This window comes from Protopterus annectens, chromosome 13.part0 (genome assembly GCF_019279795.1).
Source record: "Protopterus annectens isolate FY-2018-M chromosome 13.part0, PAN1.0, whole genome shotgun sequence".
In the NCBI taxonomy this organism is placed as follows: Eukaryota; Metazoa; Chordata; order Ceratodontiformes; family Protopteridae; genus Protopterus; species Protopterus annectens.
In genome coordinates, this window is record NC_056747.1 from 806,495,903 (window position 1) to 806,518,076 (window position 22,174).

Genomic DNA, 22,174 nt, shown 5'->3' on the forward strand with positions numbered 1-22,174 from the left:
GTGTGGGCACAAGATTCCGATTTCTGATAAACACAGTTTGTGTGTACATTGTAACATTTGCAAAGAGTTTAACCTACGGGCTTTAGTAGACAGTAAGAACAAACTTATTCTAAAAGGTCTTCTGCCTAAGCCTTTCTTGGAAGCGGTATCTAGACCTCAAACCTCCAAATCAGGCAAAAAGGAGCCCAAGAAGCGGCCATTGGACCCTTCTAGAGTCTCTACACAGTCCTCTGATCCTACCACAGAGTCAGCCCATAAAGTATGAAAAAGGTTGGATTCGAAGACTAACGCTTCAGATCTGTTGGCATCAGATGCCCGATTTGCTCATCGGATCTGAAACCTCTGCCTCAGACCCAATATGCGTCATCTTTGGACTCGGTCTCTTCCTAGCTGCCAGCACCTTTTTTGGAGAGACACCGATATTCTTGGTCCCCTTCAATGCTCTTGTCCTCTCTTTTTCTAGGAGCGTGACAGAAGTGGACGTGGATAGGATGATGAGGAAGTCTCTCTCGGCACAGATTTAAATGGGAGTTCTCCTGGCTTCTACCCCTTTGGGTCCAGAGATCTTTACCAGTGCTATTCCACCCATCTCGCTCCTTCTCCAGTCGAACCCTTGGATGTTCTTCGTGTTTCACTGTTGCTGTCATCACTTGTGAGTTATCCCTGCTTTGGTCGCTCTCAGCCGGCCTGAATACCAGAGTAAAGATTCTTCCTCCTGTGTTGGCTGCTGGTTGCCAGGGACTGACATCAGGTTATCAGTGGTATAAAGTAGGGCAACTGATGCCATACCATCAGTCTTTCTTGCCGTGGAGTCTGAAACAGAAGCAGTTTGCATGTGTGTCAGTTGGCTGTTGCCAGAGTGAAGTAGAAAACTAAAGCTGACTAGCCCATTGGGGCCCTTTCTCTTGCACTAACCAATGTCCAAAAAAGTAAACAATTGTCTTCGCTGTCTTTTATCCACCACCCCCTTAGATATCCAATGGGCTACGGCCAAAGCGGTCATCAGAGGAATACTCATACAAAAATCATCTTATTATAAAAAAAAAAAAGAGAAATTGTACATCAGTAACCTCAACAATGAGAAAAAGATGACTGATGCACAACTACAAAAAGATTTTTCTCCTGAACTGGAAAAGAAACTACATGAGATACAAAAAAATTTTACTCCTTTCACTTACAAAATCAATCCTTGGTAGAACTCAAACTCCTTCACAGATATTCGGAATGGGCCCAAACCCCCTCCAGAACACTAGCTAGACTCATAAACATCAAAGAGGGACCAAACTATATCAATGAAATAAAATACAAAGGGAAAAACTTATACAGTAATGAAGATATTGTTAACTCTTTTGTAAATATCTTCACTGAAATCTATAATCCAAAAAAACAGACCCTAAATGAAATGCACAAAAAATTCCTAAATGAGCTATCTGTTCCAAAATTATCCTCCGCGCAAAACACCCTTCTAAACAGCCCCATAACACTGAATGAAAAACTTAAACCAAATAAGGTGCCAGGTCCTGATGGTTTTACAGGAGAATTTTATAAAACTTTTAGTCGTCATCTTTCTAAAACACTCCTTGCCATGTATAATTATACCATCTCTAAAGAGATTACTGATGAACAATTCAAAAACAGTTTTCATCCCAAACCAAACTCTGACAAGTCCAACACTCTCTGCTATAGGCCCATTGCCCTTATTAACGTTGACATCAAAATCTTATCTACCTTTTTCGCTAATAGAATTCAGAAAGTTATAGCTACAATAATTTTTTCTGAATAGTTGGGATTTATGAAACAGCGCAGCTGTGTGACAATACTCCTACCTTAAAAACATTAGTGCTGTTTCTAAAAAGTGATAACCAACCGCGCTATGCACTCACGCTAGATGCTACCAAAGCCTTTGATAATGTTGATCTAAACTTCCTTTACCTAACCATGAAATTCTTTAACTTTCCCGATCTTATTATCAACACTATTAAGATGCTTCATAACAATGCCTCTACTTCCCTGTATATAAATAAAATTTTATCACGCCCTATTAAAATTACCAATGGCACTAGGCAGGGCTGCCAACTCTCGCCTTAACTTTTCAATTTATATCTCGAACCTTTCCTTCTCTGGGTTAAACAAAAGACTTATCGTATTCCCAAAAGTCTTTAACATTGTTATAAATTATTCTGCATTTGCAGATGACCTAAACATCTATTTTGAGCTTCCTAACACCGATCTTCATAAAATCCGAAATTCTATTAATCTTTTTGCTGAGGCTGCTAATTATAAATTAAACCCTGCAAAATCATCTGTTTTTCCATTAAACCCGGAAAACCATTTAGAATATTACTTCCCCCTGTCTGACATTCCTCTCAAATATACACTCAAATACCTAGGAATAAATTTCACACACCCTCACCAAGAACTAATAAAAGCAAACCTATATAGAGTCTGGGATCAGATTAATAGCGATCTAACTAGATGGAAAAACATCTATCTTTCTTTGCTATCAAAATCCGCCTTCATTAAAATGAATATTTTGCCTAGAATCCTTTTTCATCTTAACTCCATCTTTTTAAATGTTCCGAAAAATTTTTTCAGAAAAAAATGGAAACCACAGTCTCAAAGTTTTTATGGTTTCCTAAATCAACCAGAGTATCATACAGGAAACTAATCACCCCAAAGACCAAAGGTGGTTTAAGTCTCCCGGACTTTAATTTATATTACCACATCATTAATGCTAGCCATCTAATTCGTATAGCCTGCTATGATCCCTCTTCTGAATCTTGGTACCCAACCTGGATCAAAATCTGGTGCAACTATATATATTCATTAAAATTCAATCCATATGCTGTCCCTTTTCTAGCACCTGATGGTGACTACAAGTTTGAGATCTTGCCTACACCAAAGAACAAAATTTGCATCTTTCAAACTCTGATGACCTTAAATTTACACAGTACTGTACCCATTCTCCAACCTATTCACCTAAACCCTAACTTAAAAATCAATAATAAAATGATCGATCTAACAAACTTCCCTATTATTAAGAAAGCCATAGTTTAGCACTTTTATAACTCTAAAAATGGTGCTGAGTTCAAAGTCTTATTTGGTGCTCCTAACAAAAATGATCCTATCTTAAGACAAATTAGCTCACTTATAAAACAAAACTTTTCTTGCTATAGAGTGAAGGAGCAAGACATTACAGTATCACAGTCTATCATTAAATCACTTTCCCTACCGAACAAAATTATTTTGAATACCTGTAAACTTGTGTCAAGCATTAAGTGCAATCATTCACTTCTGTTTTCCAAATATTGGGACAGTATACAAGGAGAAATCTCTATGGAGTTAAGTGCGAAGCAATCAATAATACCCTGAATCTAACCCCCTTCAAAAACCTAATTTACACTCAACTTATGATAAACAACAATTCCTACTATACCCCAGCAGTCTTACTGACATTTGGATACAATAAAAACCTAACCTGTCCGTTCTGTTCCCTTCCACATGTAGATATACTTCACATCTTTTGGAGCTGTAAGAATATTTACAAACTTTGGTGTTCTCTCAGAACTCAGTTGGAAAAAATGGGATATGAAAAAAACATATTTTCTTGGCAAACCATGATTCTAAATATAATTCCTAAATCTCATAAGGGTATCCATTTCCACATCTGTGTTGCGGCCTGTGCTCTTCTCATATATGTTAGAGCCAAGAATTGGGTCAATCCCTCAGCAATAGCTTGGGAAAACTTTACATCAATGACAATCAAATATATATCTGCACATAAGTTAACGTAATAATAACCAAAAGAATATTTTCAGAAGTACTGGTGCAGCCTTTTTGACCTAATCCAAACTAAGTAATCTTCCAAAATGTGGGTCACTAACACTACATTCCAGGAAATCCTCCATCGGTATCATATCTGGCCCTATAATCATTAGACATTGTTATCATCACACTGTAACTTTTCATTTTACAAAGTATTTTGTTATCCTCTGGCATCCATGTTGTAAATATGGTATAAATAGTTGTACATGATGTAAATAGTTGGTTTATATGGGTATACCATCCTTACCGCTTTTCTTTCTTCTTAAGACAGTCGTATACTCCTCCTTCCAAGCCATTTCCATTTGTATCTCTAGACTTTGACTGTAATAGGTTATTGGGGTCTTTACTGCTTATATTACTCTCTAAGATGTAGGTTTCCCTGTAAGATAACTGCTGTTTTATAAATGCATAGTTTTTGTACTAACTGTTTTATATATATCTGTGTGTATATATATATATATATATATATATATATATATATATATATATATGTTTGTAAAATTCAATAAAAATATATTTGAAAAAAAAGAAGAAAAAAAATTGTCTCCGCTGTGGAAAACAAATACCACACTGAGTCTTTCATAATCTGTGTGTAACCTGTTTAGGCCTAGACCACAACGTCAACGATTGTCAGTTCTGCACTCTCTTTAACACTAGGACCGTTCGCCATAGAATAGAATTTGTAGCTAGGCATTTTAAAGACAGTCCTTCGCAGTACGAAATGGCATCCATCGGTGAGCATACAGTGGATATCCCCAAAAAGAGACAGGATAAAGAAAGGGACAGAACACATAAAATTAGGCTTTCAGACGACTCTGCCCTGAAGGCATCCAGCAGCACAGCAGAACTCAGTGAGGCGCCTACGTAGCCCCTGATACCCGACTCAGTACTGCCGCAGGCCTCTACCAAGACCCATTCGGAGTCCGGTATGCCACTGGATCACACTACATCCACCGAGTTTTCAGTTGTCACCCCCGCAGTTGGGTCCGGAGCTGCTCTGCAGGCACCAGCTTCTGAGGAGGCTTTTTGGATAACTGATGCAAGAAAAAGACCGACAACCACGCCGCTGGCTACAGCCGCACCCAGGCCCATTGCAACACTGAGGCCTAAAAGCAGAACCACTCCAAAGAAAACAATTCCTAGCTGCCATCTTCCTCAGTCACAACAGCTTCTCAAAATGGCTGAGGATCTTATCACACTTACCAGAGGTAACCAGACTACCCCAGCTAAAAGAAAAAGGAACATTTCCCAGAGATTCTATCAGAACCTGATACTGAAGAATCTGGCTTTTTGGATTCAGACAATGAACAACAGCCCCTTACCACCTTTGAAGATTCCGATGCAGAGGAATCCATCCCATCTGCACCCCCGAGGACCTATCTTTTGGAGAGAGGCGCCTCACTGAGTTCTGCTGTGCTGCTGGATGCCTTCAGGGCAGAGTCGTCTGAAAGCCTAATTTTAGGGAACATTTCCATTGAGAAGCTCAGAATTATTCCCAGTCCAAGAAGAGACTTAGAGAGTTTCTGGATCTTCTCCAGCACAGACCCTTAGCCATTCCTCCCATTTTAGATGTGATGGAGGATGTTTTCATGGAGTCTAGCCTCACACCAGATGCACTGCCTCTTGCACCTAGAAAGCCAAACTGGTACTACAGGGTGCCAAACACCCACAAACACCTATTTAAAAATACTGCAGCAGACCCAGAGTCCATCACCCAGGGACTCAAAGGGGCTAGGGCCAGTTCCTCCAAAAACCCTATTCCGTCTGACAAGGATAGCAGAGCTCTGGACAAATGGGGTAAAAAAAGTATACACCTCTGCCACATTAGCTATTAGAGCTCTAAACTGCCAGTTCCATGTGTTAAAATATCAGCAACATATCTTGGAGCTATTAAAGGAGAAAATGTCCTCCTTGCCAGACACTTCAACTTCCAGAGAGTTAGGTGAACTCTTACACTCCAGCTGTCAAGTGGCAAAGCAGTCCCTTCACTGTGGATACGATGCCCTAGAACCCTCTAGCAGGGCTGCGGTGGCAGGGTCAGTCATTAGGAGACCTGCATGGCTGAAAAAGCAGCCTCTGCCTGACCATGTCATGTCCAAACTCCTTGACACCCCCCTAGTTAAGACCACTTGTTTGGAACTAAGGTGGAGGAGGTGATCAAAAGAATGGAGAATAAAGCCAAATCAATTCAGACATTAAAATATTTTCTCCAGGTCCGACCTCCCAGATTCAGCAGGAACTTAACCACCAAACACTGGTCCTTTCCTGCCCAATCAAGGCCTGTGCAAAGAAAAGGGCGCCAGGACAGATCCCCCAGGCAGCAACTGCAAGGACAGCAGAGGCCCAGACAGTGGACTTCTACAACCCCCAAGGCAGGGAGTTCTAAGTCCACTTCCTACCCTAAGGATTTGCAATGACTCCTCATCCCCCCTCTGCCCCAACCCCCCAAAGGTTAAGTGGATGTCTATCCCTTTTCAAATACAACTGGCCACCCATCACAAAGGACCAGTAGGTCCTAAAAATCATTTACCAATGATACCTTCAAAGAGAGCCCAATCTTATCAAGGTACCCAGACATTCCAACAAATCAGCAGGCAGAAGATCTAAGACAAATTCAGAAACTTTGTGCTCAAGGAGCAGTGGAGCCTGTACCCCAGGAACAAGCTGGAAAAGGGTTTTATTCAAGATTGTTCCTGGTACCCAGAAAAGTGGGCACTTGGTGCCCTATTCTGGATATATCCACACTAAGCCTTTCACTGCAAGTGCCAAAATTCAAAATGCTTACGCTCCAAAAACTTTTGCCCATGCTGACCCAAAATGCCTGGCTAGTCACCCTGGACCTAAAGGATGCCTACCTCCATATCCCTGTAAGGGAGTCCTGCAGAAGTTTCCTTCACTTCAGGACAGGCTCACAACACTTTTAGTTCTTGCTCTGCCCTTTGGCTTTTCTACTGCTCACAGGGTTTTCACTAAATGCCTGGCCCCTGTCATTGCCTTCTGCAAGCAGAAAAACATTCAAATTTACCCCTATCTGGATGACTGCCTCATCCAGGCAGACAGCAGAAAAAAGCTCCTGCAAGACCTAAACTTTCTCCAAACCCTCCTCACCTCTCTGGGATTCACCATCAACAAGGAAAATCCCATTTCCAACCCACCAGACAGAGCACCTTCCTGGGAGCTCTGTTGGACACTTCCACCCAAAGAGCCTTCCTCTCTCCAGAAAAACAAAGTTTTCTGCCCTAATACTTCCCACAGTTGGCTTACAGAACACACTTCACAGCAAGAAAGTTCCTTCAAGCTCTGGGGTACATGGCATCCTGCGTCCTATTGGTGCCCTTCGCCAGACTACACATGAGAAAAATGCAATGGTACCTCAAAAACCTATGGTGCCAGCACTCTCGGTCTCTGGAGCTATAACTGCCTCTAATTCCCTGCTTAAGACAAGAACTCTTATCATGGTCAGAAGTCTGCACCCTGAACAGGGGCCTACCTTTTCAAATTCGTCCCCATAGTCGGACTATCACCACAGATGCCTCAGACAAAGCCTGGGGGACACACTTAGGAGACATGTGCACCCAAGGCACTTGTGACCTTAGGGACCTAGACCTACACATCAACCTAAAGGAAATGATGGCAGTACTCAGGGCTATCATAGCCTTCAAGAGCCACCTGAATCCAGGGGTGCTCCACATCAAAACAGACAATACCACAGTCATGTGGTACATCAACAAGTGGGGGGGGGGGGGACACTCCTACCCGCTTTGCCATCTAGCCATGCTTCTCTGGCAGACTGCCTCGATGATGAGACTTCACCTCATAGCCAAGTACATCCCTAGGGGTCACAATATCCTAGCAGACCACCTCAGCAGAAGTATCCTGGACACCCACGAATGCAGCTTTTGAGGTATACCTTCCTCTCAATCACCCAAACTTGGGGGACACCAGAAGTAGACCTCTTCGCATCAGTACAGAACAGAAAGTTAGACCATTTCTGCACCAGGGAGTTTCACCCAAAATCTTGGAAGGTGGATGCTCTCTCCTTCCACTGGGGCAACCTGTGTGCCTACTCCTCCCCACCCCCTTACCAATGATCCCAAGGGTGCTCCTAAAGATCAGAGAGGAAGGGCTAAGAGTTATACTAATTGCCCCCAATTGGCCCAGGCAACATTGGTACCCCTCGCTACTCAGCCTAACCAAAGAGCCACCCAGGAACCTGCCTCTCAAAGAAGGACTCCTAACCCAAGACAAAGGCACAGTACTGCACCCCGACCTGCAAACTCTCAACCTATCCGCATGGCTTATATCCCAAAGGCAGATAACCAACTATTGAGAAAGCATGTCCTGGATATCATTAAGGAGGCCAGGAGGCCCAGCACCAGGAAATCATACTCAGAAAAATGGAAAAGATTAATTGCCTGATGTCAGTCTAAGGATACAAGCAGCTCCTTTGCCTCTCTGTCTGATTTTAGACTAACTGGCGGAGCTACTACAAAAAGGATTATCTTACTCTTCCATCAAGATCCATGCCTCAGCTGTCTCTGTCCATTCCCATACCAAGGAGCCTTTGTTCCCCCACCCCCTGCTAAAACAATTCCTTAGAGGGGTATGTCACATCAGGCCACCTAGGAGACCCCTACACCTGCCTGGGACCTGAACTGTGTCTTGGAAAAATTGACTTTACCTCCCTCTGAATCAGCTGCCTCGGCAGAAGTAAAACAACTCTCCTGGAAGATCTCCTTCCTGCTAACCATAACCTCAACTAGGAGAGTCTCCAAACTGCAGGTGCTCATGGCAATTGAGCCCTTCATTATCTTCAATGCAGACAGGGTGACTCTTAGAACTAACCCCTCTTTCATGAATAAGGTGGTGTCTGACGTAATTCTGAATCAGGCTGTACATCTCTCCACCTTCTTTCCTAACCCTCAGAACAGGTGGGAAAGAATCCTCCATTCACTGGATGTGCACAGACAACTTAGATACTATCTGGATAGAACCAAGCCTCTCAGAAAGACTGACCAGTTTCTGGTCAGCTTCACCCCAGGGACAGAGGGGAACCCATCTCCAAGCAGACTATTTCTAAATGGATATCCAACTGTATCCATTTCTGCAACCACTTCCATGGAAAAATTCCTCCCAAGCCTGTCCGAAGCCATTCCACTGGGTCAGCATCTACTTCCACTGTTTTCCTCAGGGAAGTCCCTACCAAGGACATACTAGAAGATGCCACTTGGACTTCCAGCTACACCTTCAACAAACACTACCATTTGCCTCTTTTCTCAAAAACCCAGGCTGGCTTTGCCTCTGCAGTCTTGCAGGGCATGCTAGGACCTACTTAGAGCAGGGCTTCCCTGTTCCTCTTTTCTTTACCCTTCTAGCATCCACCCTATCTTCAGCTTTATGAATCTTCCCACAAGTGATGACTGCAACAGTGAAACACGAAGAACATAGTACAGTTGTGTACACTTACCATAAATGTAGCTGTTAGAGTGTATTCACTGTTGCAGTCCTTTTTTTCATCCCTCCTTCCCCCTCTATTTCTCTCTCTGCTTCCTTCACACCTATCTGTACCTATGGCCATCCCCCAGGTTGGCCTTCCTCAGGCCTTCTGGGCTGGGTTCCTATAGGTTAGGGCAAGGAAAACTGATGTAATGGCATTGGCTGCCCTGCTTTATACCACTGACGAACAGCAGCTGACTCAGAAGGGAGAATCTTTACCCTGGTATTCAGGCCGGCCGAGGGCTACCCAGCAGGGATAACCCACAAGTGATGACTGCAACAGTGAATACACTCGAACATCTACATTTCTGGTAAGTGTACACAACTGTACTTTTCAAAGCACTTGAATCCGAGTCTTATGAGACCGTCTGTGTTTGAATCTGAAGTTTGTGGTATCTTCGGCTATGATACCTTCCTTGATTGCACCACCTCCAAGTGTGTCAGAGCCAGGTGACTGTTGGAGTCATATGGTCACTGTCGGATCCGAGATGTTAAGAGTCAACTCTGAAGTTTTCAGAGCCTTGGCACTGGACAGCTCGGCTGCAACTTGTGCTGTGGATGAACTGCCTTCGGGTCAGAGGGAGCCGATGGTCTGGAAGCATGTCTTCTCAGCTCCATGTGTCGCCTCCTCCCTGGAGAACTCTGCTTTGAGGTGGTGGAGAGAGTGTTCTCTACATCTGAAAGACGGATGAATCCACCCCCCCCCCCCCCCGGGATCTTGCATCCCAAATGCCTTTTTGCCTTGAGCTTCATTACTCTATTCCACAGGGACAGCTAGCCAAAAGTTTCCAGCCTACCCAGCAGGGTATACTTATATCTTCCAATACTTCTCTGTAACATCCCAGTGAAGACGTCCCTAGGAAGAGAAAGTGCAGGAGGAGGCACTTGGACTCTCCTCATGAGTCAGTCACAGAAGATACTGATTTCAGTGAGGGGGAAGGGTCCCCAAGATCTTCACCTGATGACATCTCCTTTGGAGACATCCTGGAGATCATCAAGCAAAGGGGTTGTTGGTCTACTGTTAACCCTTCCCAAGAGGAATAGATATTCCTAGAAGCTTTTGGGTCTGGCCGATCTATCTAATGGGTGACACCACCCGCCGATGAGCTCATTATTTTGATCTCTAGGTGGGGGTGGAAGGAACTCAACTCTGTTGAGCCAATCCCCAAGACACCAGACAGCATCCCGGCACCACTGAAAGGAAGAGAGTTTTGTAGCAAAGGAGTACTGGTAGATGCCATGGTGGTGGTGGCAGTCACAAAGAAAGAACTTGTGGAACAGAGTTCAGCTGTCCATCCCTCTGACATGGAGTCCAGGATGTTGGACAGATTTGGGAAGCATGTTATATGCTTCAGTAATCTTTGCACTAAGGTTGCTGAATTATTTGACACACTTCACTAGACTGTACAAGGACTTGATTAAAGAACTTTCCAAATGCTTCTTTGGGACCAGTACTTCCAAGGCACAGAGCTCTATTGCTTTACAGTTGGCTACTCTGCAGTCTGTCACAAATTCGTCCATGAGGCTCGTTTCACATGCAGCTGAAGGTACCTCAGTGGCAGCAAGTTCAGGCATTTCCGTTAGAAGGCATGCCAGAATGCACCTGTTTGATTCTGCGGAGCCCTTCAAGTCCTCTTCCTTCAATGTACCCTTTGATGGAAGTTCTTTGTTTGGCTCTAAAGTTAAAAAAAAAAAACAAAACAATTTACACTCTCCAAGTGTGAGCAAGATAGTAAAGCCCTGTCTAACATTTTTTAACTCTTCAAAGAACCTTCTCTAGGAATCAGCAAGGTGGTCGAAAAAGGTTTAGGAAGCCCTAGCGTCCTTTCCATGATCCATGTGGAGATAGTTCTCTAGGGGCAGAGGGGGGAATTGTCAGAGAAGATGCCACCTTGGGCTATAGAGGAGGTCCGTGGAACCAGGGGTCCCGAGATTTCTTCTCTGACAGACCCTACCAGTGCTCCTGAAAGGAGGCCCAATTGTCCACCTCTGGAAGCATTAAGGGGTCATCTATCCCTGCACCACAGAGCCTGGCTAGACATTACAAAATATTAATGGGTGCAGAGGATTATTTCCAGAGGTTATATCATTTATTTTTCCCTACGCCTTCCTTCAGCATTAAACAAAATTCACAATGTTCACCTGGTCAAAGGAAAGCAGCAGCTCTGGAAACAAAAAAAAGCTACTGGAAAAAAAAAGAGTCATCCAAGACATACCCCCAGACCAGATAGAATCTGGAACTTACTCATATTTTAATGCCAAAGGAAACTGGGGACTGGAGACCAATTTTGGATCTCGGCAATCTGAACAAATCGGTTCAGTATACAAAGTTCCGGATGGTCAAGGTTCAGTCCATTTTGCTTTTCTGCAAAAGGACGACTGGATGTGCTCAGTAGATCTTTAGGATATGTATTATCACACAAAAATGAACAGATGATCCAGGAGACACCTACAGTTCTGACTGGGAGCCCGTCATTACCAATTCAGAGCACTACCCTTTAGCCTCACCATAGCCCCCAAAGTGTTCACTAAATGCATGGCAGTAGTAGCAGCTCACTTGAGACTGCAGGGATTCTGGTTGTTTCCATACCTGGACAACTGGCTCATAACCACTGCGACCTGACATCTTCTGATAAAAGCACAAAACTATGTACTCCAGATTTGCTCTCATCTAGGAATAATCAGTTACAGCAAATTTCACCTAGAACCATCTCAGAAATTAGAGTTCATAGGGGCCTTGTTCAAACGAGCATCAATGACAGCCTCCCTTCCCTTAACAAATCATTTTTAAGTCAAAAAGATAATTCATAATTCTTCTTTATCATCTTGATTGATCCTACAAGCTTTGGGATCATTGTCCTCTGTGATAGTTCTGGTTCCACTAGCAAGCTAACCACATGAGAATGCTTCAATGGACCTTCACATCTCAGTGGTCTATATTACATCAACCGATGTCCACCCAGATCAGAATAACTCCGGCATGCAAAAAGTACCTCTTGTGGTGGTTTCGCTCAGATCATATTTTACAAGGCCGTCCCTTTATTCTTCCTCAGCCCAAGGCTGTGGTGACCATGGATGCTTCCCAAATTGGGTGTGGGGGGTACTTCTTGGGAAAGATAGTCCAAGGCACTTGGTCCCCCAAAGAGGCCAACATGCATATAGATGTCCTAGAAATGAGAGCAGTACTCCTAGCATTGCAGGCCTTTCAAGACTCTCTGCCTTCCAAGACTATTGCCCTGCAGATGGACAAGATGTCAGTGTAATGATACATCAACAAACAAGAATGGACCAGATCTTACCTTTTGTTTCAAGAAGCTCTGAGAAGGTGACAGTGGGCAGTCTCATCCAGTGGATTTCTGATAGCAGCACACATTCCATGGAAATCCATTGTGATAGCAGACAAGTTGAGCAGGTCCATTTTTTTTTACCTCACAAGTGGTCTCTCAACATGAGAGTTGCAGAAAAGATATTCCACCAGTGGGGCCAACCCTGCTGCAACCTCTTTGCATCTCCCCTCATCAATTGCAACAGGTTCTTTGCCCTGATCCCCCCCACCGGGGGAATCACCGAGAGATGCTGTCTTACACTATTGGATTGGCCCCCTCAATCTCATCTCTGCTTATCACCCAACCCCTTTAATCCCCGTGTTTCCTTAGAAATTATATCAGTTGAAGAGCAGAGTCATCCTCATTGCCCCTTATTGGCCCCATCAGATTTGGTTCCCCTATATTTGCCCTTATCTAGTTCACTCTCCATGGATTCTGGATCCAATTCCAGACCCCCTGTCTCACCCAGAAACATGATTCACCCAGACGTTTTAAGCCTAAAGCTGACCACATGGTTTCTCCACTTCCATTGAGCCCCTATCTGTCATATTATTTAATCTTCACATAAAGCTTCCACTAGGAAGATTTACATAAGTAAATGGAAAAGATTTGTTTTTGGGCACAGCAAAAGGACATTTATTCTTTATGGCACCAGTTCATAAAGTTCTTGAGTTTTTGGCTATAGTTTTTAATGATGGGGCTAGTTCTTTGACTCTTAAAGTACAACTAGCTGCCATTTCTTATTTTCATGTAGGAGTTAACAGTTCAACCTTAGTTTTCTCAAGACTTTGTAAGGCCTTTATAGAGAGGTACCCTTCTTCTGAGATCACCTTTTAAAGATCCATCTCCACCATGGGATTTGATTTTAGTGTTACAAGCTTTGACTCAATCCCGTTTTGAACCATCAGCAAAATGTGAACTAAAGTTTTTAGCCTGGAAAACTGTCTTTTTGGTAGCTGTAACCTCTGCTCGAAGAGCATCTGAACTTCAAGCCTTATCTTCTAAGCCTCTTTATTTAATATTCCATAGAGATAGGATAGCACTATGAACCAACCCTTCCTTTCTTAAGGTGATATCAGAATTCAACATCAGTCAGCCTATTAATCTTCCAGTTTTCTTTCCAAATTTCACAAACAAAATGTTACATTTGTTGGATGTTCACTGACGGTTACTTTTGTATTTAAATAGAACAAAGCATTTCAGAAAAACAGATGAATTTTGTTTCTTTTGTGGAATCGAAATTGGGCAAGCCAGTTGCAAGAGTAACTATAGCCAAATGGTTAACTGATTGCATCTCCTTTGTCTATAACAGATTGGGCTTGTCTTTGCCAAAACCTTTGAGAGCCCATTCAATCAGGTCCATGCCAACTTCATCAGTATTTTTATCCAGGTCTTCCATGGATGATATCCATGCGGCTGCAACTTGGGCTAATCCTCATACCTTTGTTACTCAGTACACATTGGATCTGGTTTTGAGGGAAAGAGCAGCTTTCAGCTAAACAGTGCTCAGGAGTATTCTTCTTTAGAGTCCTCACGGTGATTCAGGTAGCTGGGGACTCTGTCCTGATTGTTGAGAAATTAATGAAAATTGACATAATCAGATAAAGAAGTTATGTACTCACTGTAACTTTCCATCTGTGTTGTCATTCTCCCTCCAACCCCCTACCATTTAGTGTAAGACTTCTGAAAGAGCAAGAAGATAATCAGGAAAGGCTCCAGGTATTGGTTTCTCATACTACTGCTGTTTTTAATGTACCTTTGACACTGTAAGGCCAGCAAACAAGATCTGAGGTGTATGGTAGGTGATTAGAACTTTATGGGTAAGGGAGGAACTCTAGGTGTTTCTATTATCCATGAACTGTAAAAGGATACCAAGTCAGATCCAAACCCAATTGTTGAAGAAGAATGAAAATGGACAATACAGATGGAACATTATGGTGAGTACATAACTTCTTTTTCATCAAGATTAGCATTGCTGGTGTCCTTGGTAATGAAGATATTGCCTGGAAAAAGAAAAAAATGGACCAATGAATGATGAGAAATACTGGAAGATAACCAGTTTTTTGTTCTGTTGCAATTGTGTTCCTCAAAGATCTGCCTTATGTTGAGTATCTCACATGGCCATTCTTTTTTGTTACTTGTCAATGCCAGCTACCTTTGTGACTGAAGAATTGGACACCCTGCAGAAAAAAATAGGAATTGCACAAACTTGAATGTAATTTGTAACAAATGCTGTACAGCAACACAGTCACTGCTTCTCTGTATCATGTTTCTTTTATGTTAAATTAAGAAGACTAGTTTACAATAGCTTTGCATGTTTTCCTGGTAGTAAAGCCTTTTTAGAACTCTAAATTCAGAAACAGAAAAGTAGAACACAGATTACTGACTATTTGTAAAAAAGAAAAAGCACTGGGAACATATGGGAATTAAACAGTTGGACATGTTACAGCTTCAGAAAAGTCTGTATCATAAACTGAATTTACTAAATATGCAAATGTAATTTTTGTCAATGTTTCAGTTTGCGTAATTCTGAAAGTAGTGCTAGTTGTGCATAATCTGGATCTTGCATACTGTTTGCTATACATAATGTGCTTAATAGTTAGTAAGTATGCCTTTGTTTTTACAGCTTTTGAAACGAAATGCTGCCCAGCGGCTTGGTGCTGGTCCTGGAGATGCTGTTGAAGTACAGGTGGGATTTTGGAAATTATTGTTAAATGATTTATTTATGCAGGTGTCTGGTCCACTGCTTGCTCTTGTTTGTCTACATCCCAAGCCCACAAAGGCGTGGGTAATTGGAGTATATGTAATACCTGTAGGGTTGCTAGTTTCAGCCATCATGTTTTTGGCAGGTGTGATGAAACCTAAGTACCCATAGAGAATCCATAGATGTGATCATTGGGAGAATAAGCAAATTCCTAAAATGTAGTAACTGAAAGATGTTCTTCCATATCACTATTGCAGTATTCCTTATGTAAGGGATCCCCTTCCAAGAATAGCCCAATGTCCAGCCAATATACCAATGCTTTTAGAGTTTGTAGGCATTGTATGTTACACGTATGGTCCCCGTGCAAGGCATAGGGCATAAAGGTGACATACAGACATATACACCTCAGAACTTCATTGCAGCCAATCCAGGCCCCATCATTGGACATCAGTCTAAACACTCCTCTTCTGTAACGGCTGTTGCATCTTCTGGTGCCTTTTTCAAAGGACTGGATACCAGTTACATCCTTGAGGCTGCTACTTGGACTTCTGTCCATAGCTTCACTGAACGTTACAAATTGAATGTTGTATCCAGAGCAAGAACTGGCTTTGCCAGGACTGTCCTGCATGGGTTTATAGAGGCTCTTCAGTGCTATCCTACTCTCAGGTTTCCTCTTGAGCTTTTGTACTATCCCTTACGTAAGAAATGCTGCAACAGTGATATGGAAGGACATGGTACAGCTTTGTAAAATCTTAACATAACAGTAGATGTCCTTATCTTCATTGTTGCAGTATTCGCTCCTTGCTTCCTCCCCCCTCTGCTCTGCCCTTTTCTTTTTGCCTTCTTGGCCAGGGATTTTTTTTATTTTTTTCCTTCTTCTGGATACACACATTCCTCCTGGTTCCTAGGGACATTCTGTTCCTCCTGGGGCATTTCTGTTCTGAGGTGTGTACGTTTATACGTCATCTTTATGCCCTATGCCTTGCACAAGGAGCATGTGTGTGATGTATAACACCTGTAAACTCTAAATGCTTTGGTATACTGGCCAGACATTGGGCTACCCTTGGCAGGAGATCCCTTGCATAAGGAATACTGTAACAGTGAAGAGAAGGACATCTACACTTATGGTAAGATTTTACACAACCGTACTTTGATTAAACTCTAGACCCTGAAACTGAGAGGAAGAATTTTTAGTAGTGAGGTTTGCTATGCTGTGCGGTTTTTAAGCGCTTGATTGCACAAATAAAGTTGGCACATACTTGAATTTTGTTTCACTTGAGTTGCATTGTAGGTCAGATAATAAATGGCTGTCATTTGGATCCCTGTTAACTTTTTCTATTGAAACTGCCATGGAGTGCTGAATAAGCTTTGGAAGAGGAATGCTGTTGTGAACCAAGCTTTCATAAGTTTTGTTTTTAGTAATCCAAGGTATTGCACAAAATGCAACATGAACCGTATAACATTTATTGTGAGCCAGAGTTGCTCTAACATTTCCACTAGAATAGCTTGGGATAAATGGTTATTAGTAATATTGATGGTCATGGGGAAATGAGTTGGAAATCGTACTTTATTTTTTGGGGTGTTGGTAACAGACACACAAGAAACATGTTTACTAACAGGCTTATTCATTTTATCAGGTAATGACAATATTTGGGCAATCACATTTAATTAATGAGTAAGACGTATGTTTTTACTGTGTTATTAAGTGGTCATAAAGTAATTATGTACTTTAAGGCCTGCTTTCAAAAATTTCAGCTTTTATAATTTATTAGCAGATACACTGTTCACAGTTCCTATTTCTTTGCAAACTGGGCACATATCTTGGTAACCTAGCTGTACAGACTGCATTGAAAATATAGGAAAGCGCTTCCCTTTTCCCTTAGAGCCCTAATTTTTATGATATTATAGCACTGATTTTAAAGATCATGTTTAAAGGCAAGTTTCTGCATGCAAACACGAAAAGAAAAATGCATTTTGCTACATTTAAAAAAAATGTAATGTTTAAAAGATTGCTTCTGAATGCGGAAGACAAAATGTACTGAACATGTTTAAGGCATGAATATTCATGGATGGGCAAGTGGAGCATATGTAGTTTCAGGTTCCAGGTCTAATTATGCTGAATTAGCATAAGTAAGTAATAGCAAATTAGTTATGTAATTGGCCAACTGTTAAATTGCCAGTTTGGCAAAATAAATAAAATAAAAGGTTGTGGGTTTTTTTGCCAAACTGCATGCCCAGCCATAAATATTCATGCCATAAAAACAGCTCAGTGCATTTTGTCTTCTGCATTCGGAAACCAATTTTAGAAAGGTTTTATTTCTAAATAGGTGCAAAATCACCTTTTATTTTATATATGAAACACTTTTTTATACAAAACAAAAGGTTGTTTCACACCTTTAGATGTGATCTTTAAAAACTGCTATAGCGTTGTAAATCACAAAATGTATCTGTTTATAAAAGTGTTTGCTAAATAACTGGGGTTCATTAAAGAAGGAGTAATCAATTATCCAGTCAATTGAAACTGAACTTTTTCATTAATGAGCGAGGAAAGTCAAATATTTTGAAAGTCATCTTGAGATTACTGCTATTTTATCTACTTCATTTAGCAGAGCAAGAATAGAAAGTAAATTAATTAATCAACAATAAAACAGGACAAGTGCACTCTCTTCTCAGTCATTTTTTTAGATTCACTTTTTATTTGCTCCTGTAGCCAGATGTGATAGTCATCTGTCAGCAGGCATCATCTACCTTATACAAATCCAGATTGTTTTTGGTGTAGGGATTGTAAGTTTTCTATGTTCCTGTTTATGACGTCCCATGTAGATATTCTGCCTAATTTAGCAGATGACCCTTGTGAGGCCGATAGGTCTACAGTTGCCAGAGGGGGACCTCCCTTGTGTAGGAGAACTACTATAGCCATTCTCCAGGCTGCTGGTGCATATCCAGTGGAGACGTTCTGGTTGAACAAATTAAGGAGGTCTGATAAAGGGGTATTGAATTACAGAGTAGAAAACATCTTGGTAAGTTAACTAAACCCATAGAACTGTTATTTGTGCTTTTGTTTAGAATCATAGAGCTGCTGTTTGTGAGTAATTAGTTGGCTAGGGTATGAACTGAATATTTTATAATGGGAGGTGACAAAAAGTGAAGAAGTTGCCTATAAATTTTCTGCATGGATGTTGGCTGTATATCCTCAAGATTTGAATGTGCACTGCTGAGTGTTATTTCAGAGCCCCATCTTGGGTCAGGTCTGTTGTTCCATTACCTAAGAAAGGGGCCAACTAGAAGAAAGGAAGACTGAACTTTATTTAGGAGTCTTCCAAGTGCGCACAAAAATAGGCATCGAAGATCCATTTTGGAGAGCTACAAACCAAACACATTTCTTGTCATAAAAAGTTCAACACATTTACTCTAAAGTCTTGTTACCAGATGCTGTACTGAATATGAAGGATGTGTAGCTGTATATCCCCGTTTACTAGAAACACAGAATGTTTCTAAGGTTAGTATAGGGAATTCAGCATTTTAATTCATCTAGTTGCCATTTGGGCTGACCACTGATCCATGAATATTTACTAAATGCTTAGTTCCAGTATTTACCCACCACAAACTGAAAGTATACTTACTTGCCCATATTTAAATGACTACCTGGTTCAGGTCCTTTGCCAAGAGTAGTAAAGAAAGCCATAGATTGAACGATTTCATGCTGGCCACCCTGTCTTTATCTGCTGTTGCAGGAGAGACCTCCCTAGAAGCAGCCCTAAACAAGCAGACTTCTTCCCACTAGAGAAACTTAACTGACTAGGATTTTTTTTTCTTACGGCACTGCAGAAGAGTTGTGTGATAGCAAGAGATGTCCTGAAATCACCCATGATAGTCAGTATCCATCTTTATAATTTCCCTTACTGTGTTGTAGATAACAGATCCAGTGATACCTGTAAAACTTTCATCCACTGGTTCACCTAAACTATGAAAGAGGGCGGTCATGTTGCACCAACACTTCATCCATTGGTGAAGATGTTACTAGTCATATCTGTTGATGTCCTTCTATTCACATGTTGCAGTATTCATAACAGTAGGGAGTTGCTGCCAGCAGCGCCACTTTCCGGCCAGTATACCAGAGCCTTTGTTTCTGGAGGGTACATGTGACGTGCCTTGTCAGGGGCATAAACTGACATAGGGTATAAAGGTGGCATCTGCATGCACCCTCCTCAGAATTTTCCTACCACAGTGAACACCGGACTCATGTTCACCAGTGCTATACACACTGAGCCGAGTGGAGGAGGGGCATTGACTACAAATCTGATCTGAGATATATAACAGTAAGTATGTTGGTTTTTTTTTTTTTTTTTTTTTTTTTTTTTTTTTTTGCTTATTATTACTATATATTGCTTCTAGCAATTTATATATAGCACTTTTTATTGCCTGCTGCATACTTTTTACTGTATTCTATTGCTATTAACTAATCTGCACTGTTAAACTAAAATTGTCTGCCTTAAAGGGCCTGATAAATAAGTTTTTACTGTCACACTGTTTGTAAAGCTTTTTAGCTAGTTTCACTGTGTGAAAGGTATTAAGGGGAAAATGTCCCTACCTGTTAAGCACCTTTTTGTTTGTTCTGATTTCCTGCCAAGGAGTGTATCATATAACTGATTTGTTTACAATTACAACCATTCTGTAGAGTCTCCTTGCTCCTTTATCTGTTTAAAACTTCATTTTGTGGCTCTCTTATGTTCTGCTATGGTAGATATTTCTGTAGTGTTTACTGTCTAAAAGAGTGTAGGCTAGTAGCTTTAGTATTGTTCCCCACCTTCCCTCCCTGTTTGTGTCTTGCTGTTATACTTGGTGGCTTTGCAGTTGCCCGCCCCTACTGTAAATTTGATCTGGGACACTCCTTCCAGTCTAGTGTCATTAGCTCATTCTACCTAATACAGAGAGAACATTTGAGAAGGCCAAACCACTTAGTTTCCTAACCTTGAATTATCTTCTGCTTCTCCTGTCTCCCTTTTCCTTTACAAAAAAAAAAAATCTTTGCTAGAATCTCCGTGTGTTCTGCTTAACTGTAACAAAAAATTTTACGCTTGTTTCCTGCCTTTCCTATAACTAGTGCAGTCCAGATACAGGTTTGCTATATCCAGGACTGTTTGTAAGCTTCTGAGCCCCCAAGCCTGTCTGTGTTGGAGGGAAGCTTGCTAGCTTATCAGTGGGGAGTGAGTGTTAAGCACTAGGTAACCTATCTATCACATAAGGAGTGGTTTCTGGCCCAGAAACTGTAGTTATTGGCCATTTGGGCAGTTTATCCATCTTATTTAAAAGCCCGCATTTGCAATTGTTTCCCCCCTTCCTGTAACTAGTTTAGTCCAAAGACAGATTTGCTGTATCCAGGACTGTTGTAAGCTCCTGAGCCCCCCCCCCCCAATCCTTTCTGTGATGGAGGAAAGCCTTCTAGCTTATCAGTGGGAGTGGTAAGCACTAGGTAACCTATCTACCACATAAGGAGTGGTTTCTGCCCAGAAATTGAAGTTATTGGCCATTTGGGCAATTTTTCCATCTCTTTCAACTTTCTAAAGCTCACATTTCCACTTGTTTCTTTCCTGTAACTAGTCTAGTTCAGCTACAGATTCTTAGTTTTAGCACTTGAATTTGCTTATAGGTTCATAGGTTGGTACTGGGCTATCTTCCCGAAGGCATATATTAGCCCAGCCACGTTGTGCGGTATTCACTGCCCCTTTAGTAGTTCCCTGGACCCTTGTACTAGCAGCTAGTACCCTTGGCCCTTTGCTCAGCACTTGTTCAGAACTTGTTGTAAGCATTAGATAAGCTACAGTTTACTACAGCACTCAACCTTCCTCATTACCCAGAGGAAAACAGTTTTTGTACTTATTTCCTGACTTGCTTAGAGAAAACAGCTCTTGCACTCACTTTCCTTACTTGCTTAGAGAAAAACAGCTCTTGTACTCACTTTCCTCACTTGTCTAGAAGATAGTGTTTTATTCAGGCATGTCAACGGGTCAGCTCCCAGTGTTCTCTCCTGTCTATCTGATGATTCTGGGCATCTTGGGGCAATGTAGCCATTGCCTCATGTACACAGACAACCCTCTCCTCCTACCACCCAACACTACAACCTGTGAGAGATGCACTTGTCTAGCCAAACTGGAGGCCAAACTCTCTCCAACCAAGACTGAAATTGATAGTCAAGAGGAGAAGGTAAACACGTGCACCACACCACACTCATCACATAGTCCCACTAAACCTACACCACAAAAATCCACACATAGAAACAAAAAAAATTTGTGGAGGCTCTCAATAATAATCTGCTCAAGCAACAGAGACCTCCAAAGCAGAAACGCAAGCAACCTCCACCCCTCCCAAGACCACACAAATGACACACAGCCCACAGACTCAGTGTGCCACTCAACCACAGCACTTAAGGCAAAACAACGTACCCAACACACACTAGTCATAGGTGACTCTATAGTCAGGCACACTGATGTCCCACTCACCAGGCTAAACAAGGAGAAGGTTACCATCAGCTGCCTGTCTAGTGGCAGGATCTGCCACATAACCCACGCACTCAGGTCACTCCACAACAAGTACAAATATGACTCTGTCATTGTCCATGTTGGTGTGAATGACCTGAGACATATCTCCCTGGACTACATGAAAAGAGACATGGAAGAGCTCTCCGATCTTGTAGCCCAGGCAGGTATGACCCTAGCCTTGAGTAGCATCCTGCCATCTCCCAGAATGATACCGCAGTACAAGGACAAAATGATTGACTTCAACAATTAGCTAAGCTTCTGGTGTCATTCTAAGGGGATCCAGT

At 41.9% G+C, this 22,174-nt stretch overlaps 1 protein-coding gene across 1 annotated transcript in view; it reads left to right on the plus strand.

Annotated features, from left to right (window-relative positions):
* The window catches only part of RPS6KB1 (ribosomal protein S6 kinase B1), a 1,830,003-nt gene that overhangs the window by 1,395,747 nt on the left and 412,082 nt on the right, over window positions 1-22,174 (plus strand). Inside the window, exon 10 of the mRNA XM_044054533.1 lies at window positions 15,274-15,336. Coding sequence (XP_043910468.1) covers window positions 15,274-15,336 — 63 coding nt within the window. The remainder of the gene's footprint in view (window positions 1-15,273; window positions 15,337-22,174) is intronic.